The sequence below is a fragment of the Neodiprion pinetum genome, chromosome 7 (assembly GCF_021155775.2).
Source record: "Neodiprion pinetum isolate iyNeoPine1 chromosome 7, iyNeoPine1.2, whole genome shotgun sequence".
NCBI classification, from domain to species: Eukaryota; Metazoa; Arthropoda; class Insecta; order Hymenoptera; family Diprionidae; genus Neodiprion; species Neodiprion pinetum.
Genome location: NC_060238.1, coordinates 5,738,921 through 5,760,678, shown reverse-complemented (window position 1 = coordinate 5,760,678; position 21,758 = coordinate 5,738,921). Strand labels below are relative to the sequence as shown.

At 36.1% G+C, this 21,758-nt stretch overlaps 3 protein-coding genes across 8 annotated transcripts; 1 reads left to right on the top strand and 2 right to left on the bottom strand.

Annotated features, from left to right (window-relative positions):
- Window positions 1-3,864: 3,864 nt before the first annotated feature.
- LOC124223440 (mitochondrial fission regulator 1) lies at window positions 3,865-12,407 on the bottom strand. 6 transcript variants are annotated; one of them, XM_046635421.2, is made up of 5 exons: window positions 12,269-12,407; window positions 11,114-11,301; window positions 10,486-10,628; window positions 9,744-9,966; window positions 3,865-4,481 (listed from the first exon to the last, which is right to left on the bottom strand). In XM_046635421.2, exons 1-5 carry the CDS (start codon window positions 12,338-12,340, stop codon window positions 4,409-4,411), a joined length of 699 nt encoding a protein of 232 aa, XP_046491377.1. In that variant the 5' UTR covers window positions 12,341-12,407; the 3' UTR covers window positions 3,865-4,408. The 6 variants fall into 6 exon arrangements, with proteins under 6 accessions (XP_046491377.1, XP_046491378.1, XP_046491375.1 ...); XM_046635422.2 differs by lacking the exon at window positions 3,865-4,481 and adding an exon at window positions 5,726-5,887 and having other exon boundaries at window positions 12,269-12,403; XM_046635419.2 differs by lacking the exon at window positions 3,865-4,481 and adding an exon at window positions 7,379-9,098 and having other exon boundaries at window positions 12,269-12,355.
- A 186-nt stretch (window positions 12,408-12,593) lies between these two features.
- On the bottom strand, window positions 12,594-15,358 carry thoc6 (THO complex 6). The gene is made up of 6 exons (XM_046635412.2): window positions 15,169-15,358; window positions 14,848-14,989; window positions 14,427-14,654; window positions 14,128-14,295; window positions 13,424-13,586; window positions 12,594-13,268 (listed from the first exon to the last, which is right to left on the bottom strand). The coding sequence occupies exons 2-6, from the start codon at window positions 14,973-14,975 to the stop codon at window positions 12,948-12,950; spliced, it is 1,008 nt and encodes a 335-aa protein (XP_046491368.1). The 5' UTR covers window positions 14,976-14,989; window positions 15,169-15,358; the 3' UTR covers window positions 12,594-12,947.
- A 151-nt stretch (window positions 15,359-15,509) lies between these two features.
- On the top strand, window positions 15,510-21,422 carry LOC124223444 (PXMP2/4 family protein 3). The gene is made up of 5 exons (XM_046635423.2): window positions 15,510-15,891; window positions 16,189-16,284; window positions 18,621-18,768; window positions 18,846-18,965; window positions 19,169-21,422. Exons 1-5 carry the CDS (start codon window positions 15,794-15,796, stop codon window positions 19,268-19,270), a joined length of 564 nt encoding a protein of 187 aa, XP_046491379.1. The 5' UTR covers window positions 15,510-15,793; the 3' UTR covers window positions 19,271-21,422.
- Window positions 21,423-21,758: the final 336 nt, after the last annotated feature.

Sequence of the window (21,758 nt, the reverse complement as noted above, 5' to 3'; positions counted from 1 at the left end):
GAACCGAGGAGCTCTTCTGAAAACAGGGACACATTGATTGACTGCATGTGATGTCAACGCTGTGTGACTGAAGGCATGCATGCTTGCTTGAGAGGGCATGAGATCTCAAAATTTTCGCGCCACTTCCTAATAGAATTAAGCAAATCGGAGAAATTTCAGCGAAAACTACTGCTGGTATCAGGAGCGCAGGAAAATCGAGGAGCTCTTCTGAAAACAGGGACACATTGATTGATCGATTGACTGCATGTGATGTCGACGCTGTATGACTGAAGGCATGCATGCTCCGAGTATCAGGAGCGCAGAAAAACTGAGGAGCTCTTCTAAAAACAGGGACACATTGATTGATAGCATGTGATGTCAACGCTGTGTGACTGAAGGCATGCATGCTTGCTTGAGAGGGCATGAGATCTCAAAATTTTCCCGCCACTTTCTCTTAGAACTAAGCAAATCGGAGAAATTTCAGCGAAAATGACTCCTGGTATCAGGAGCACAGGAGAACCGAGGAGCTCTTCTAAAAACAGGGACACATTGATTGATTGATTGACTGCATGTGATGTCGACGCTGTGTGACTAAAGGCATGCCTGCTTGATTGAGAGACCGTGTGATCGCTAATTTTCCCGCCACTTTCTCTTAGAACTAAGCAAATCGGAGAAATTTCAGCGAAAATGGCTCCTGGTATCAGGAGCACAGGAGAACCGAGGAGCTCTTCTAAACACAGGGACACATTGATTGACTGCATGTGATGTGGACGCTGTGTGACTAAGGGCATGCCTGCTTGATTGAGAGTGCATGTGATCGCTAATTTTCCCGCCATTTTCTGTTAGACCTAAGAGAATCGGAGAAATTTTGTCGAAAATGACTCCTGGTATCAGGAGCACAGGAGAACCGAGGAGCTCTTCTAAAAACAGGGACACATTGATTAATTGCATGTGATGTCGACGCTGTGTGACTAAAGGCATGCATGCTTGCTTGAGAGGGCATGAGATCTCAAAATTTTCCCGCCACTTTCTCTTAGAACTAAGCAAATCGGAGAAATTCCAGCGAAAATGACTCCTGGTATCAGGAGCACAGGAGAACCGAGGAGCTCTTCTGAAAACAGGGACACATTGATTGATTGATTGACTGCATGTGATGTCGACGCTGTATGACTGAAGGCATGCCTGCTTGATTGAGAGTGCATGTGATCGCTAATTTTCCCGCCATTTTCTGTTAGACCTAAGAGAATCGGAGAAATTTCAGCGAAAATGACTCCTGGTATCAGGAGCACAGGAGAACCGAGGAGCTCTTCTAAAAACAGGGACACATTGATTGATTCATTGACTGCATGTGATGTCGACGCTGTATGATTGAAGGCATGCATGCTCCGAGTATCAGGAGCGCAGAAAAACCGAGGAGCTCTTCTAAACACAGGGACACATTGATTGACTGCATGTGATGTGGACGCTGTGTTACTAAGGGCATGCCTGCTTGATTGAGAGTGCATGTGATCGCTAATTTTCCCGCCATTTTCTGTTAGACCTAAGAGAATCGGAGAAATTTTGTCGAAAATGACTCCTGGTATCAGGAGCACAGGAGAACTGAGGAGCTCTTCTGAAAACAGGGACACATTGATTGATTGATTGACTGCATGTGATGTCGACGCTGTATGATTGAAGGCATGCATGCTCCGAGTATCAGGAGCGCAGAAAAACTGAGGAGCTCTTCTAAAAACAGGGACACATTGATTGATTGCATGTGATGTCGACGCTGTGTGACTGAAGGCATGCATGCTTGCTTGAGAGGGCATGAGATCTCAAAATTTTCCCGCCACTTTCTCTTAGAACTAAGCAAATCGGAGAAATTCCAGCGAAAATGACTCCTGGTATCAGGAGCACAGGAGAACCGAGGAGCTCTCCTAAAAACAGGGACACATTGATTGATTGATTGACTGCATGTGATGTCGACGCTGTATGACTGAAGGCATGCCTGCTTGATTGAGAGTGCATGCGATCGCTAATTTTCCCGCCATTTTCTGTTAGACCTAAGAGAATCGGAGAAATTTCAGCGAAAATGACTCCTCGTATCAGGAGCACAGGAGAACCGAGGAGCTCTTCTAAAAACAGGGACACATTAATTGATTGATTGACTGCATGTGATGTCGACGCTGTATGATTGAAGGCATGCATGCTCCGAGTATCAGGAGCGCAGAAAAACCGAGGAGCTCTTCTGAACACAGGGACACATCAAGTGACTGCATGTGATGTGGACGCTGTGTACTCAAGGGCATGCCTGCTTGATTGAGAGTGCATGTGATCGCTAATTTTCCCGCCATTTTCTGTTAGATCTAAAAGAATCGGAGAAATTTCGTCGAAAATGTCTCCTGGTATCAGGAGCACATGAGAACCGAGGAGCTCTTCCAAAAACAGGGACACATTGATTGATTGATTGACTGCATGTGATGTCGACGCTGTGTGTATAAATTAAGGCATGCCTGCTTACTTGAGAAGGCATGTGATCGTTTGCTTACGTGCTACTGCCACTTAAAACTATGCAAATAGAAAAAATCACCACGAAAAATTACTTCCGGTATCACCAGAACATCTGAGCCGAGGAGCTAGATCAAAGACACGCCTTATTCCTGAAAGCCCGTGTCGCATACGTATAAGCTTGGTTGCCTATGACTAGGCGCGTCCACTTGGACTAAGCAACTCGGAGAAATTGCAGCGAAAAATCACTCCTGGTATTAGGAGAACATCTGAGCCGAGGAGCTCGATCAAAGGCACGCCTTATTCCTGAAAGCCCGTGTCGCATACGTATAAGCGTGGTTGCCTATGATTAGGCGCTTCCACTTGGACTGAGCAACACGGAGAAATTGCAGCGAAAAATTACTCCTGGTATTAGGAGAACATCTGAGCCGAGGAGCTTGATCAAAGGCACGCCTTATTCCTGAAAGCCCGTGTCACATACGTATAAGCGTGGTTGCCTATGATTAGGCGCTACCACTTGGACTAAGCAACTCGGAGAAATTGCAGCGAAAAATTACTCCTGGTATCAGGAGAACATCTGAGTCGAGGAGCTTGATCAAAGGCACGCCTTATGCCTGAAAGCCCGTGTCGCATACGTACAAGTTTGGTTGCCTATGATTAGGCGCTTCCACTTGGACGAAGCAACTCGTAGAAATTGAAGCGAAAAATTACTCTTGGTATCAGGAGAACATCTGAGCCGAGGAGCTCGATCAAAGGCACGCCTTATGCCTGAAAGCCCGTGTCGCATACGTACAAGTTTGGTTGCCTATGATTAGGCGCTTTCACTTAGACGAAGCAACTCGGAGAAATTGCAGCGAAAAATTACTCCTGGTATCAGGAGAACATCTGAGCCGAGGAGCTTGATCAAAGGCACGCCTTATTCCTGAAAGCCCGTGTCGCATACGTATAAGCGTGGTTGCCTATAATTAGGCGCTTCCACTTAGCTTAGCAAATCGGAGAAATTGCAGCGAAAAATTACTCCTGGTATTAGGAGAACATCTGAGCCGAGGAGCTCGATCAAAGGCACGCCTTATGCTTGAAAGCCCGTGTCGCATACGTATAAGCGTGGTTGCCCATGATTAGGCGCTACCACTTAGACTAAGCAATTCGGAGAAATTGCAGCGAAAAATTACTCCTGGTATTAGGAGAACATCTGAGCCGAGGAGCTTGATCGAAGGCACGCCTTACGCCTGATGGCCGTGTCGCGTACATGTAAGTTTGGTTGCCTATAATTAGGCGCTTTCATTTAGACTAAGCAAATACGCTAGAAGGCTATTATTCTCCTTTTTTATTTTCATCATCATTCTTATGATTGTATAATACATAGAGATCTAAGGACCATTGAGCTATAACATAATATATAAATATAAACTTTAAAATCAAAACCTTTTTTTGAACTTATGTACCTCACAACTGTACATTATGCATAATAATGAATACATTTATTAGCATACATGTAGATATATAGAGAGAACATGACTTTAGCAGAAAAATTGAGTTATTAAATCATTTCTTTTATGAAAATGCTTTTCGGTCGGCATTTCAGTTGTCGATATAGGTAGATAGATACAAATAGGGAGAGCAAGAGCAGATATCCGCCAGTACGGCTTCAAGAAAATATCAACGGCGAACAACCAAAGTGCTAAAAACAACAATCAATGAACCAGTCAAAACTTTATCAGAGAATGTTTCAGAGAAACTTTTCACGATTGACGGTGTAATTGGAGCAATCCATACTAGGTTTTATTTCAGTATTGAAATTGTAAAATGGTATTAATAAACTAAGCATGTTGCATTTAACAACGCTATTCTTAAGAATGAATTATAAATGTCTGAAATGTTAGACATCTGAAATTTTGTGTACTCTTATATTATACATTAATTATTAAACTAGCGCTATTGGCTAATGCCAAATTGTCATTGTGTTAACGAATCTTGTGCTCAGTTTTTGGCAGTCCACATCATATGCTGTTATACTGTAAAATAAGAAACAAAATGTAAGCAGAAAAAAAACAGTACTCTTAATCTCTAGTTACAATTGGAAACTCATTCACATATCATCATATGCCTCCATACAATATCGGCAATAAAGTATGAAATAACGGCGAGAAAGAAGAAAACCCTATTTGTAGACAATTCAGTAAAAACCTCATACACAAATTTATCGAGCGGTGACAAAATCATGAATTGGCAATAAGACCGTAGTAATATTGACCATTGAAACAACTACGGCCTTTATTAAATCAGCCGTCTATATAGTACGATTCCATAAATGATGAATAAAAAGCGAGAATACATCCGATTGTAATATACTCTCTCTCGACTATTGTTTCTTTCAAATAGTGTGTACGCAAAACAGGTTTTATTTGGAGACTAATCCTTCACATCCGTTCTAGAACGCGCCAGCAATTTCGTGGGTTATCTTCTAGTCGACGTTGACTGAATGCCGAAATATGTATTTTCTGGTGTTAAAACTGTTGCTTAAATAGTTTTACATTGAGCAATATATAATTATGTCTCTACTTTGGACGCGGACACGCACGGTTTTGTACGGCTCGTTGCTGAGCTGAATATAAGATTCTAATGCTACAATGTTTATAATTCCAAAATTTCACGCTATTGTACGTAGCGATGATAATGTAAAATTAATTTGCGTTGAGTGATGGCATGACAATTTATTATTCATTTTCTTTTTTCATTTATTTATTCACAAGCGTGCGATACTATGATTGTACTCACATTTTCGTCTTTACGACTCTTTCTGTATGTTATTGCTTTTCGAAGATTCCCGTTCCATATAATAGCAACCGATGCTTGTTATAATAGTAAAATTGATAATAATTTGAACAGAATGGATATTATGCGAAGAAGAAAAAGAAAAAATATATGATTTCTGTTTTGAAAAATCGACTGCAGAATTCTATACACAGTGGAAAACCAACAATTCATGAAAAATGAAAACCCCAGATTAAATGCATGACGCGTAGTTTTTGAACAACCAGACCGCCGGCCAGAGCATCTGCACAAAAACCAGTCTTTTTTAAATATAATTATTACTGTTAGGTAATTGTTCTTAATTTGCAATTGCACAATCATTTGTAGGTCAACGATTGTTTTCTCAAGCATTTCACTTTTTATTAAAAGACATTATAGGATTTATTTTCATATACTTTATTTTAATTTATATTATTTTAATAAATCCTATTTTTATTTTTGACATTTACTGTAAATAATTTATTTTTTTTCTATATTTTTTTTGAATCAAAATCTTCCGAAGGATTGGAGTCTTCTGTGTCCAATGATCCATTGCTCGTCATCAAGGTTAACTATTACCACCAATATTTCGGAACCGTGTTTTCATTTGCATAACTATGCAAAAAATCTGCAAAACATCAAAAACCTGCACTCTAAATATTACTCAAACCTTGGGTCAAACTACTGCAATTAAAAAAATTAAAAAATCGCGAAACGTTTGGCTTCGAGGAGCTTACATTTACAGATCCGTGATTTTGAACACCGGTGTGGCAAGACAGAAACCTATAGCTCAGAATTTACGAAGAAATTAAAACTATTTAATTCAGTCAACAGCAAGTCGATCCCATTGCTCAACCCACTGTAATCACGTTTGCCATTTAAACTAGTTTTTCAGTTTGTTACTCAGTCTATTTCGGACTGTCCATTTCCTGCGTAAAATATATAAAAACTGAACTGTTTTGCTCGAAATGTAAAGCCTTTTGGATTTTTGAAAAAAATTTGGACAATTTTGAATGATGTTGAAATCGGTCCTTTGATGCATTGTATGGACGTGTTGTTGCACGAGAAATCAACTGCGCGCAGTCCAAATACGCTGTAAGAAGCAAATCAAAAGTGATGACGAAGAAATGATCGGGTATCAGGAGAATAGACGGAACAAGAAAGAAAAGTTTAGAAAACTGGGATTTACGAATTATCCTCGTTTCAAATCAAAACTCAAGTCTCGAGCTGTGTACTGGTGTAACACGGCTGTGCACGATACGATGTATGACGTATAATATTGTATTTTCTTTATATTAAGTAACCAGTAATAAAATAAATGGACAATTAATTTTTCCCGTAACATCTTTGTATCCCTCCAACCGTTGGTCGTTTCCTGTTCTGGATCTCTTTGTCGCACTCCTGTGAGATCTGTTAGTCCAGAAAGAATGATAAAAATCGATTCTGGAACGAAAAATACTTTTCTTGAAGAGAAAGTAACCCCTTTGGATATTTACTGAAAATTTAGACGATTTTGAAGAATGCCGGAATCAATTCTTTGCATGATACACTGTATCGACGTAATTTTGCGAGAGGAATCGATTGCGCAAAATCCAAATACACTGCGATCAACGGATCAAGAGTTACTGCCAAAAAATAAGAGATCTCTTTCGTAATTTCTGTGCTTTTGGTCCTACGCTCATTTTGATGTTTTTTATACGTTTCTGGGTGTTTAATTAGTCCAGAAAGGCTTAAGCGCATCGATTCTGAAACTGAAACTTTTATGTGATCGATTAAAAATCATGCAATCAACTATATCCCTTTCAGTAGAGAAGGAATTCCCTGTAATTTACGATAGTGGGGAGCTTAACATTTTACTGCCCGTATTACACTGGGATTCGAAAATTGGAAAAAGAATCCCAGGGCGATGTTTACGTGTAAATTCTGCCAACTACACATTCCAATTTGTGAATTTGTTCGCAAGCAGTGATTAATTTTCTACTGCTTATGTTATATAGATGATCATTCCTTGCTGAATAAAAACCCCATACGACATCCGAATCATACGGCATATAATATCAATTAAAATCAGTAGGGAGCATGGTGTGTTAATAAGATGTTGAAGATAAAAATAAGATCATTTATGTAACAATAACTTTTTATTCTCTCCGTCCGTTAAAGCCTCGGGTATAAAACACGCTTCCACATTCATATTCGACGATAGCATTCAGTCTCGACAACCTAAGGTGATAACCATCCTACTTATTTAGAACAGGTAAAATCAAATTGCACGATTTTTTTGCTTGCTTTTTCAAACTACGGTAACTTTCATTATTCGGTTTCTTTTAAACGATCTTTCACGTAGGAAGAACATTACTATTTAGGCATAGATAACATCGAAACACCATCGAACGATCTCAGCAGTTAGAGCCATGTACCATAATTATTATGTTCAGTAGGATAAAACAAATTTCAATTTTCAAAACCTAGTACTGAAATTTTTTCCTAACAAAAAAATAGTACAGAAGCGACATACTGTAAACGTAGTGTTATACATGTGACGTAGTTAGTTATTCGAGGACGACACAGTTCAATCCTCAGCTCGATATAAGCAATTAAGCTAACATTCTTATTACGTCTTATTTAACATTTCTACATACGAAATTATCAGCCCAAGCTGCTCCGTATCTCTGAATTGGTTTTTCAAACTGAAGTCCCATAGTTCCCGTACAGGGATTGAGTTACAATTCTTTAAACATAAAATTAACTTTTTTTCATTTGAAGAAAAGTTCTCTCAGACTTAAAAACTTTGAAGGACTAAAAAATTTGCAAATTCTCCAATTACGCATAATGTCAGCTTGTTATTGGTAATTCTTACATTTGACCTTTCTTCATTGGATAATACTAACTTTTAAATGTATCACCTACCGCAGGTGAATGAATCGAAACACTTTTACACATTGTGAGATGAGTAAAGCCAGCCTTCTATGCTATCACCGGTGGTCCATTTAACAAACACATACATACACATGTATACATGTATGTATATTACACCTGAATATCTATACACATCTATAACAGATCGTAAAATTAACCAAGTCCGGATAATGTACGTATTATCCTTGAGATTACAGTGCCATTCTCATTAATTTCAGGGTAGTCACGGAGTAGAATTACAAATTTACGTTATGTGTAATCGTATTTTTTCTGGTTACGGGGCAAAGTAATAGAAGTTTTGAGAACATGTGTTCAATACTTGGTATTTTTACGATTTGTGTTTAAAAAAATCTATCTCCGTTGTGCATAACTGGAGTGGTGATAAATGAGCTGGCTTGTCGTTTTGCTTGTACATATTTAAAATTCACGTTTCTTTCGGGACTTATGATGCAACATTATTTATATTTATCAAAAACTTTAAATATTGACAGGTATGTAATATCATAATATGACTACACGTGTAATGATACTCGATCATTCAAATTAAAATATCAATAGCACCCTCTTTGGCAGATAAAGAGATTCATCATAGCGTAATAAATTTCGTTTCAAATAAAAGATATGTGCCTGCAGATAGGCAAAATCTAATTTCACAATTAGGTAGAAAATCACTGAACTATAATTCACTTCGAATGGAGAATGAAAACAAAAAAAAATAGTCTTTATCATATCGTATTTAAATATTTGATTTTCACGGAAGTTTTTAATGGGTAAATGAATCGTTGTGAGCTGAGATGATAGATGAGTTTCGACTATCTGGAGATTCAGCTTGTACAACACTGTACCGCTTTCTCAAAATTTCTTGCAGATCATTATTAGGAGTGTTTCCACGCTTTAACTTTAATGGTCCTCCACCTGGCGATCTGTAATAAACCGTTTTTGTATTACAGGAATATCGATTGCTAGTAATCTAACAACAGAATAGACTAAGACTATTTTGTCAACACATTCATGCTAGCTGAATAAGAACTCATAAGCCTTGAGGGATCCGAAAATTCTGAGTTTCTTCCAAATACCATCCCTATCTTAGAAAGCATTATTTAATATTTCATTTGAATGTAAAGTTTGCACGCTTAAATATTTGAGGAAACTAAATTGTTATCAATAGAAAACGGCAAAGTCCACTATAATAAAAGCCATAGTAGAAAATGAAAGAATAAGAAGTCAGATGGCTAAAGTAAATTGCAGTGAGATTTTAATTTCTACGAATTTAGCCCACAAGAATTATTTGTACATACGTGTGTATATGCACTGCAAAAAAAAAAAAAAAAAAAAAACGACTATGATCGGTATTTAATATTTTCATATAACAGCCTGAAAGATAATTTAATAAGTACGAGAAATCACCATGCACTTATCTAACTTGAGTGCCACCGAATACTAAAAGAGTCGTGATACTGTACGAGATTCACTTTGTTTAACGGTCATACACGTTACCTGATTTCTGTAAAATGCGTCATTTTTACCAGCGACAATAGTCGTTTACAAATAATAAAGGGGATGTTCACCTTGCAATAGGCTTCAACTTGACCTTGTCCATTTCCTTTAGAATATCTCCCATTGATTTTTGGCTATTCAAGGGTGGCTTATGCCATTCAGATGTTGTATGATCTTGCAAACTGGCCCTTCTTGCTATGTGTGGTGTACTTGGGGGCGGAAGAGGTGGTGGTGGTGGAGGAGGGCGGGGTGGGTCGTTTGCATATGCATTTTCACTGGTCGTGTCGGACGGTGCTGCAATAGATTTCAAATACGTCAATGTGCGAATGAGCTACTTCAATTCGTCTTTCCAAATATATAATTCAGAATATATGGGCTGAATCATGCTTAGGATTCATAGCAGTCAAGTGACGCTGAAATTAGTAGGTAATAGCCTGCAGATAATATGTGTATAAAGCTTTCAGCTAGTGAGCAAACAATGAAACGTAGTAGGGCTGTTCAGGGAATTCTCATAATTATATTTCTAGATGTTTTATCGTTTGCTCTCCCCCTGAAACTGTTAGACACAGATTAGCTGCTTATTATCACCTGCTACTTTCAACATGATAGCAGTCAACAATTCATTATCGGATTGTCAACTCATCGGTCTCGTTTCCAGTCATAACATATCTCACAGACAACTTGCATTCCATTGTTTGAATATAAGTACTCTCGTACATATACAGCAAGACTTACTCAGGCAAGAATAATAACAGTAACAACAATAATTATTTATCAATGTCATAATATTATTAAATACAGTGTTATACGTACGGTCTGTTGTTTTGATGTGTTGGACAATTGTTGCAATTTTCTCTCGCATTTCTTGTAACTCCTGTTCCAGGGCGAGCAATCTTACTTCAGAACCAAAGCTAATGGTTTCTAACAAGTCTGGCTTACTTCCAGATAGCCGCCCACTGAAAATGTGTCCCTTGTTAGCACTGTCAGCAAATAAGTTGGCAGACGTAAAATCAAATGCAGCACTTTAATGTACAATATTTTTAAAAATGTTTAGATATATTGTATATATCACTGTGCCAAATAGCAGATCTTTGTTACTTTCTGTTTTCTGTAATTGAATTAGTAATGTAAAAAAAGGTATTTTTATATTGGAAAGTTCCACGTTTGAAAACAGATCTTAATTCAACATGTTATCGCTCTTCCATCACTGAATAATACTTTTCAGCTTCAATTAAGGGCTTTCAAAATATCCTACGAAATTGTTTTGACGTTGTAAATTTAAAAATCACTTTCCTAGTCGTTTTTGTTTATTTCAAGACTATATTTTTTAACTTAGCTTCTATATTACCACTCAGCTCAACAATTTTGGAATACAGAAGTTGATATACAACATGCTTGTTTCGTGTCTAAAAACAAATTATAATATGACATAATGCATTACCTTTCCAATCCGAATCCATTTGTATCGGCAATGTTAGAGTTTGCATCATCAACGATCATTGAATTGCTCATTGAATGTAAAGCAGTTACGCTGACATAGATTTTTGGGAGAGGCTTCAACGGTAGAAACGAACCAATTCTGCGTACAATACTACGATTTTTTCCATAGTACTTGGGTTTCTCAGCCATCTGTGAAGATAAGACAGAAAACGTGTGAAGTGCAATTTGCTATTTTGTAATCGTGATCTGTGAAAGTTCAAGTTTTGTGCATTGGAAGTTGTGAAAATTTAACACGAAATTTAGGATGGATTGTATCGTAGTAGAGTAATAATCTAGGCTGACGTGTGCAACATTTACAAATGACATTTTAGGTTACAAATGCGTGACGTAATTAGCACCATTCGTATGAAAGTATATACAAACACTATGTTCGTTACCCTGGTTATTAATTTAGGTAGTGAATAAGATCTTTGTGTTGAGAATCGTACAACACTTTGCGACAAAGTATAGCTTGAAATTGAATCCTATTTTATAAAAAATTAACTGACGCGTTGTTAATGAACTCAGGTGTTTCAAGTATTACTTCGTGATCTCACCTCAATTTGGGTTAATATAATAATATCTAGTTGTACAATTCGTTATTCTAATGACTGTGGGCATTCGGAAAAGAAGTTTTCGAAGCCTCTATCATATACATAACTAACCACGGTGCAAAATGCTCCACTTCACCATGCTACTACGTCACTCAACTCCGCGCAAGGATACGAATACATAGTTATATTTGTAATGTACAAGGTGTGTTCTAAAACGCATTGCCATAGACCTAATTCTGATCTTCTTTTCACCGGCGAAAGCGATTTTGACCAATCAGAAAGCAGCTTGATTGAAAGTCCTTGCTTCAACGGTAAAAAAAAATTAGAATCAGGAGGATCACCATATACAATTACGTCATCTATGCTCTGTCTAACTATGCACAGTAAAATGTATGAAACTATTAGTGTCTTAACTTTCCGGTCAACTTGTTCACCGTCCGAAACAAAATAAGACTTTGGTTCTATACGAATTATGTCATTGATTGCACCCCCCAGCCACGCGCCGCTGTCCTACTACCATAATATGGTCACGTAATGCCGCCATCGTAGTCATTCATGTATACCTGTACTACCCATTGCCTATATGAACCTGTATGAACCACTTGTCTACCAGCGTTACTAGCTGCTGGCGACATTTCGAGGACTGCCAGAATTACTGTGTCACCCACCTAGTTGAGTGATGAACTTGATTGTGTTAGTTATACAAGTTACACTTATTACGACACCATTTCAACAATTTTCATTTTACAGCTCCACTACTGCAGCTAAAATTGGCTCACTTATAACCCTAAGATATCCCTCCTATATGCTCCATAGGATTAATGAACAAACTTGTACATACATACATAAATCTTTCAAATGCAGTCCAAATACCATTAACATTTAATGACAATTGTATTATTGCAAAAAGTTAAATTACCACTTGATATTAATATGCTTATTCTTATCTTAAATATTTAAAAAAAACTCATACAATTGAGGAGAGAAGATAACGTAGGGTCAGTCCTATGGGGGAGTTATTAATAATTTAGCAGGTCCGTTTTACTCAAACGGAGTATATTTTACATAAAATGATTGAACAAAATTATCTTGAGTGGTGGAAAATGAAGAATAACATTACGTTATTGGTTGCCTCTGCAGGTCAACAAGTTCTGGAGGTACAGCTACGCAGTAACTCGCAGCAGAGCAGGACTTTTCAGTCTTGTATCCTGATAGAGGGTGCTTGAATTTTTTGTTATCATGTCAAGCAAATTTCAGTACCATTTCTCTGTAACTGAAATTTGTACAAATGTCAATATTATTGCTTGATCCAGCCATACTCAATAATTTTTGTGGACTCTCTTGATGAACAATAGAATAAATTGTATTGCTCGATGTTGGAACTTCAGCTAACACTTCTCCTTGGTAAGTGAGATGGTGGACGTTTGGCATTGCTCCTCCAGCAATAATTCTCTCCTCGTGAATAGATCCAACGTGAATACCTTGGTCAGGTAAGTCAAATATAGTAGCCACTTCCATAGTTCGCATGTGCCAGAGAGCCAATTTTGGACCACCTCCACAGAGCTGAGGATCAATATAATGAGAATCATGTTCTACTGTATAGGATATTTTTTCACGTAGTATTATATGAGATTAGACTAAACTCCCTTAAAATGTAACAGTTCCAACAAGTGAAGATGATTTCCCAAGCCCTTATTATAATTTCTAGAATGACTTACAAGCCAATCTTCCGTAAAATCAACAGTTCCAATCCACTTGCCGAGCTTGGGTCTGTTCACTTTGTCTGCTAAGAAAGGCTTCACGACATTTGTGTTTTCTTTTTTTCTCATGTCCCACAGTCTTACTGACCCATCTTCACTAGCAGATGCCAGCTGATTTCCTCTGTTGATATTAAGACATGAGTGTAAGGGATTTATTTTCTTCGCTTTGTGAAATACGATATTCAGAGAATACCCTGTCCCTAAGTCTTTTCATTTTAAAAAGCTTAAATCAAATGTGCACAATGTAATTCTACATATGTTGTGCAACAAATAGCATACAAAGTTAGAGTTTTACATAAACTAGTTCCAAACATGGGAAAATTGAGATCGAAATGTTATTGTCGAAAAAACCTATTCACAAATTATATTGTTAGATTACATAGTTTTTTTGTTTAAGTTTTTAAAAATCGGATAATGTCTGAAATGCCTGTTTAAATTGGTTGGATCCAGATGTACACTCCACAACCCACATTTAATACCAACTCTATTCTGTCTAATCTTGTAAAAGGCTACTTCTCAACAAGAGACTACGAATTTACCTCAGTTTGAAAATAACTACTTGCAATAATTGTTTCATTTGATAATGAATGTGAGTATTCAAAATGACCCAAATGTATTATTTATTATGAAATAATCTCTAGATGTTAATAAATTTTACTTACAAAATTGAAAGAGCATGGATGAAATCCTCGTGACCTTCAAGTGTTCTGAGTAATTTTCCATCTTCTAAGCTGAACGTATATATCTTATTATCACCGCAACCAGCATGTAATGTGTTGTCTTCGTGTGAAATTAGCATGTAGTTGACATCTGGCTTAACGTAGCTGTCCCTTAAATTATTAGAAAAGAGAAATAAAACCGACTGAAAATAAGTGGAATATGTATGAACAAATGTAATTAGTTTCATCAATTTGTAAATACATGAAAGTTTTAATAGCGTACTGTGCAATTTGATATTTACTTAACGGTTGGTATGTGAATCGTCCAGGAAACTTTAATTTTAGATACTTTATTGGAAGTCACAACCTTCCAGTCCCATCCAGATATTTCTCCTACCGTTCCAGTAATCAGAAATTTATCAGTTGCTATAATGCTGTGAACTTGTTGTTGTTTATACGCAGTGAATTGATAATTCGGCCCTCTTGGATCACAGTCATCTCCATGATAGGGACCCAGTACCTTAGACAACCTATTAGTGAATAATTTTCCAATTGTAAAAGTTGATGATGTTTGTCATCATCAACTACGACAATATTCGTAAAATCACGTTTGTAAGATTAAAACCTATCACTATGGGTATGCTGTAAAACCATACAACTTAACCTGGCAGGTCGACGGATTATTGAATTACTTGAATTAAAAAATTAATCGTTTGTACTTACTCATAGACAGAAACGTCGCCATATATGTTCCCAGCTAATAAATAATTCCCATCGGCAGAAAAAGTTTGACATTGAACAGTGTTGTAAAATGATTTCTCGTTCATACCGCACGATTTTTGTTCTAGCATTCTTGACGTGAGAGCTTGAACGGAAGCAAATGAAGCTAGCCAAGCTCTACTCCACAATATTTACTCACTTGAAGTGTGCTTGAAGCGCGCTTGGATTTTTCAGCCACGAAGTAATAGTAACTAATAAGTGACTATAAAGAGGTGGATCGCCGGAGGAACAATATGGAATTGGAATAAGGATGAACAATTTTACCGACAGATTGCTGCAAACGCTCATCTCTAGATTTTAAAAACTGGAAGCTTATTACGGTTTTTCATTTTTCTCATTTCTCGCCATCCAAGCATTGTGATCAGTTGACTAAACTTTGCAAATCAATCAGAATGCTTGGATGGTCGGAAATGTGAAAAGTGAAAAACCGTAGCAAGCTTCCAAAATGGAAGGTTTCAATTATAGGTTACCGACGTACCGCCAACGGTTCTCATCGCATTTCATGTACGCAACACTCGTGGCCCGGCACGTTGCAATACCTACAAATTGTAGCTTAGAAATCTGAGACTTCTTCTTCTACAATTTACTGGTTCCTAGGTGAAAACTGACAGCACACGTTGACTGATGATATGCTATAGTAACATTATTCGTCTTGTTTATCCAGTCATAGCCCTAGTCGAGTTAAAAGAACCCATAAGTTAAAAAACAGCATAATTGGAAATAAGTATGATTGAGCAGAAATAAGAAGAAAAAAAAGAAAAAAGTAAGATAGATAACGATACTAGAGACTAGACTCAAGAGACGATAGAGGTCAGAGACACTATACCGCAAGTAGAGATCAGTGAAGATCAAAGAAGATCAACCCCAAAAACAGCGATAACTCGTGACAATGGCGTTATCAAAATCTGTAGACATTGTTTACGAACTGGTTGGAGCTTATTTTCATAGTCTTTATTCAACTCCGCTAAAAACGAAGGCTCTTACGAGGTAAAAAATAATTCGTCATATTTACGACACACTTGTAATTTTGCGAGAAGAATTTTACGTCAATGAACACTTTTCGTATGAGTTGATTGTTTGATGATTTTCCGCGATATTTGAAAAATTTTTCATATTAAAACCAACGCATATATCTTTACTGTAAGACCTTTACTAGAAATTCCAGCAAATCAGGCAAAGTGAAAAAAAAAAGTAGTACCAACACCGATGTATCACATAACTCAGAATTACTTGTTTATCACAAGAGTTTTCTATTATTAGATGGTATGTATTTTTCAATTCCAGTTGCTGCATCGCAACTTTGGGTAGTTATGTATCACAGAAATTATCCAGAGCGAAGCACCTCAATCACGATAGTCTGATTGCATTCGCTTTATTCGGGTAAGTTGCTTGGCATCATTTACGCATGTAAATTTCAATGAATATTTCACTATAGTATGTACATATCGATATATCAAGAGTTCTTTGAGTAAAAGATTTGTTGGAATGATTAAAAATCACAACAAATATTTACTCAGATGCCTTATTACCTAATTGTCTAATATTCAATCATCTATTTGTAACATGTTTAACTTACTAAAAATTTGTAAAATTTTCCAAATAAAAACAAGAAAAGACGAAAAATTTAATTTACACTGTTTTACAGATAAAGTTAATTACTATTCGCGATGCTCACGACCATTACCAATGCCAGCGCCGATTATGTAACGAGGTCTGCAAGGAGTCTCGACTCTCGGCAGTTCTCGCCAACAAGCCCATTGTTGTATGTGTTGAATACCAAAATATCACATATTCATTTGAAATTGTTCCAAATTTTCGAATATATAAACTCATCAAAATAGTTGAAGTATATGGTCAAGGTGAGGCAAATTTGATACTTTAACAAAATGTGTGTGTTGGCCGTGCAAAGTGTCTTAAGACTAAGAAACCAAAAATTATTTCAGCCTCGTGTTATAAATCAGCAATATTTTATCCTTTCCTCGCCAGGTATAAGAGACGAGTTTCAATTTAACAATTGCAACGCAGTTATTAAAAAAAAGCCGTATTCTTGTTAAGCCATCTTATCAAGTACAATACATGCATACATGGATGGGTATTTGGCTCATGATCGAAAGGTATGGGGAATTATAAGCATACTTTATATTTCGTGTGATACTTATCAACTATTGAGTTGCGATAAAACGCTAGAATTCTTTAGGCGAAAGGCATATTTTATCAATATACAATTTCATTTGATTAAATAGAGCAATATTTGAATTCCAGGAATTATATTTTCGAATTGGAGATTATGTATTTACCAGATCTGAAATGTGAATGGAATTCACCAAAATGAATGGTGTATCCAAGTTTTCTCCTGCTTCGTTGCGCTGAGTTTGCTGTATGGCATTAAACTCTACACAACTAGTACCAACTTTGGAGAAGGTCAATAATTTATTCAACACGCTTTGCAGCTTCAATCTAAAATCACTTATTTTGTAGCATTCAATAAGACAATGAGATTGGTGTTTATAACGTTGTTGCGGCAAATGTATGAACAAAAAATTTTATCGTCCCAATTATTCAGGGTTCATAGGGTATCAAAAAATGAGGATATAAGATTTCCTTTCAGGATATTTTGAGGATCTCAGTAGGCAATTCACTTTTGCCCCGCTGTTCCCACAACCTTCACTAATAATAGAAGTAACTTAATCTTACGTTTGTGTTGCGTTGACATTACAAATTTCAATCTCACGAAAGACTTGGCACACCACACATGTACCAAAAAATATCCATATATCGATGCTGTATCTTGAATTGTCTACAAAATGAACATAGCTACTGGTTTCTGATTTTTTTTTTACTGTAGAGTATTTTTATTCTATCCATAACATCTTATTTACTTAAAATCGATACAATCCTGTGTGATATTGTTCTAACTACATTCGATACTTTACACAATCATTTTCCGACATGTACTGTTCTAATATCACTGAAATTCGCTTTGTTAATTATTCACGACTCCCACCTAAATAGCAATACGATTTACGGTCGGCAAAAGATTACCAAGCTTAGTTAACGAGTCACGATTTTTGCAAGTTTTCAATAATTTTTAGTCAGTTTTATTGTGTGCGTTGACTTTTAATTGACTATCAAAAGCCAAATGATAGTCGGCATGTCAGAAAGTGTACTGCCTGGGCATGTTGTACTATGGAACTTTATCTATCCAGACTCCTTGCAACAGTATCCGTTTCAGCTACTCAGATAATTAATCACCGTGTGAGCATCGCGAATACATTCTATCCGAAGACATTATTAAAATATACAGGCTATTTGTATTTAAATAACTCATCGAGATATTTTCAAAACTGAGATAGAAAAAAAATTCCTAACCAAAATTTGTAGGGTTTCAAAGGGTGCGTGTAGTTACAGTGTGACTATAATATTCTAAAGGCTTCCTATGTTTTCTTTTACCTTATAATAATACAAAACTCAAAGGTTTCTCCTTAATATAGAATTTCTCGATACTAACAAAATGATACCGCCTTTTTATTTTTGCGAATTTTTGTACGAACCTTCTTGTATTGGATTTCACGTAGTTTTTTACTCATCCCAACAAGTAGTCCAAAACAGGATGCTGTATACGTTTTAGTAAGAATGCGCGAACTTTGGAACGTTCGACTTAATCGTCGCGTTCAACACTGTGACGTGTATTATCTCGTTTAATTTTTTCTTTTTAGCTTCATTTTTGGTGGACCAGTGCCTCATTATTTTTACCAGCATATCCACAAGTTAACAAAGCATTCGCTTGGGATTCTGCTGATAGAGAGAATTTTGTATACACCATGTTTCCAAGTCTTGTCATTGTACATGCTCGCACGATTTGAGGTACATAATCCAATCTTGAATATTTACCAATAGGATATAGCGATGCATAATAATTAAATGTATTTACTATTTTTCAGGGAAAAACTCACGAAACATCCTACGCTCAGTTGGAGAAGTTATACTGGCCCGTTCTAGCGGCAAATTGGAAGTACTTAACACTGTTCCAATTTATCAACATAACATTCGTCCCACCAATGGTAATCAGATAGATAATATGAACTCAGAAAAATATTGATTCATAATTTTAACTACATACTTTCAAATCTTGCCAATAAGGAATACGTTATTAGAATTTTGCAACAAAAATCGTTACATTATGTTACCAATTTATATAAATCCTAGTAATTAGCAAGTTCTAAAACCATATGTATTTGTTGATACAAGTTGCATTCTTTTACAGCTACGTGTGCTGGTAGTAAATCTGATTGGATTCTTCTGGTCAATATACTTGGCCAATAAGAGGGCAAAACAAACAGCCATGGACCGAGCGCGCAAGGAATAAGAGTTAGTCAAGTGACGATGGTTTATAAATAATATTATTTTTTATACACTTTTGTAAATGCAACGCATAAGATATGACATTTAATATATTGATCATGTCGCACCAAATATAGAGCGCTATTATTCCGTCTGCGACTTTATGAAAACTTAGAATAAGCTGTTATAGCTCACTAATGGCAATTATATTTTGCTCAATTATATTCCTTATATATACATGAATATGATCCGTGTACTTATCGTTAGTATCGGACTGAGTGTAAAATGTTTCAGGGCACAAGCTAATTTCGAAATGAGAAATGACAATATTAATTGTTGAACCTATTTAAAGTGTTGGCCAAATTATAGGTATAAATAAAAAACAAAGCAATATTAAATCGGAGAAGGCGGAGAAATGAATTTCTTACCTTTACCATTATTGTCATTTTCTGCAAAGAACAATCCTGGTTGGTATTCCTACAGAGAATCCACAGCTAGAAGATCTTTCTTGTACCAATTAAGTTCCAGGGAATCTTGCAATGGCAACTAAACAATCAATAGCAGCTTGTTGACAGCAATTTATTTTTTTATCAAATAATAATGGCTTAGGGTTTCTTTTTCTTTTTTTTGAGCTAAAAGTTTTTTTGCTCAAGTATCGATTTTCTGAAGCCTCTTTTCATTAATTGGATCTTCCAGAATTCCAGAAATATCTCGAGAACATCGTAGGATCAATGGCTGGAAATATAAAACATGATTTAACGATTAGCAGGTTGTAATGAAGGGTAAAATTTGAAAGCATTTTGATTTAATCACACACAACAATACAGAGTATATTACAGATATAATCATCAGATATTTGCTTTAACGATTGTAACATTCTGAATTAGTAACTATTTTGTTTGTGAAGGGTTCAAAATCGGTAGCAATTTTCAAGTCTCATATTATTATTCTGTTTTGAGAACAGAGGATTGCAAAAATGTTACAGTATAAAAGTGTAATACTGTAAAGCATTTTTTTCTAAACCATTTCTTTTTCTCAATTTAATCGGGAATTGGTCTTCGTAAGAATTCAACAATTAAAAAGAAATGAAATATTGAAATTTCGAAGCTACTCGAGCAGCCTGTGGAGGTATCGCTACCGTTTCTATTTGACTAGGCTAAATAGGATGAAGCTGTAGAATCCAAGTTTTTTCTAAAATTTCTCTACGATGCCTGAATCGACTCGCCATTTTATTTCACTTAAAATTAGATACTAGGTACGCGAAATTACTATTCATTCGATTATTTAAAATTTTTCGTTACTCATGTCATACTCAAATACACAATCACGAAGGCTTTTGGAAGAAAGAATTCTAAATTAGGTCGATATTTGCTCTGAATTATTTTTTTTTCAAAATTAATTGCAATATTTACATTTTGAATTACGAAATTTGTTTGACAACTCTTTGAAAACATTTTGAAAAAACAAAAATTAAGTTCTCGTGAAAACTTCTTCGTAAATATGTTGAATTTTTTTGAAAATTATCAGTTGATTTGTACGTCACCTATTTACGAATTGTTAATAAGGTATGTAGACTTCAACAGAGTTAATGGTTTCTTGAAAAGATAAATAATTATATCCACGATTGCTTAGTTTATTTTTTTTTGTTCAATGACCTAATTCAACAAGTTTTTTAGAGCAGTGAATTTGCTCAAATTTAATATTGGCGACATTTACATTTCTCTTGAAACGTTTGGAAAGCGATAACGAGCAATACCTACTCGCATTTTCAAGTTATTCGTTGCTGTAAGACGCACGTATACGAATGATCAAAAATCCATCACAACAGACACTTCGTAATGATGTTCAAATATGAACATGCTTCCACCAAGTATAATGGAAGTAATATATTAAAAATACATTTCATGAATATTTGAAATAGGACTGGCACATTATTTTCTTCCTACGCACTATGCGAAGATTTGCTACCGCGGGTCACCAGTATTTCAGTGCAGGGTATTGACATCCGGCATAGAAGTATCGGGGTCCATTAGTGCAATAACAACTAAATATACGGTTGATTTCATTAATGCTAAATTAATTATTGGATTTGAATATAACCGTCAATAATGCACACTTTGCGCATAATATTAGAACTGATGGTACAACTGATGTGTTTTACGAGGGGGGGGGGGGGGGGATAAAAGTCGCACAACAATACCACGCGAGAAACTGAACCTCGGACATATCGAAAGGTCATTTGGTGAGGGCTGAAAAAACACTGTACTTCCCTATTTTTATTTTTTCCATAATGTTACGACAAGGCCTCGGCGTACGATCAACATTGTACTCATAAAATAAAATCTTTTGTGGGGTAAAAATATCATTCGAATGAATTCTATTATTTCAGTGCTTCATTGTTAGTGCAATATTAATATTCTTTTATGACTTTGTTGTTAGAATAACTGTTATATTTACTAGTATATATTAAAAATTAACTTCAGTACCTTTTTCAGTTGAACCATATATCTTTT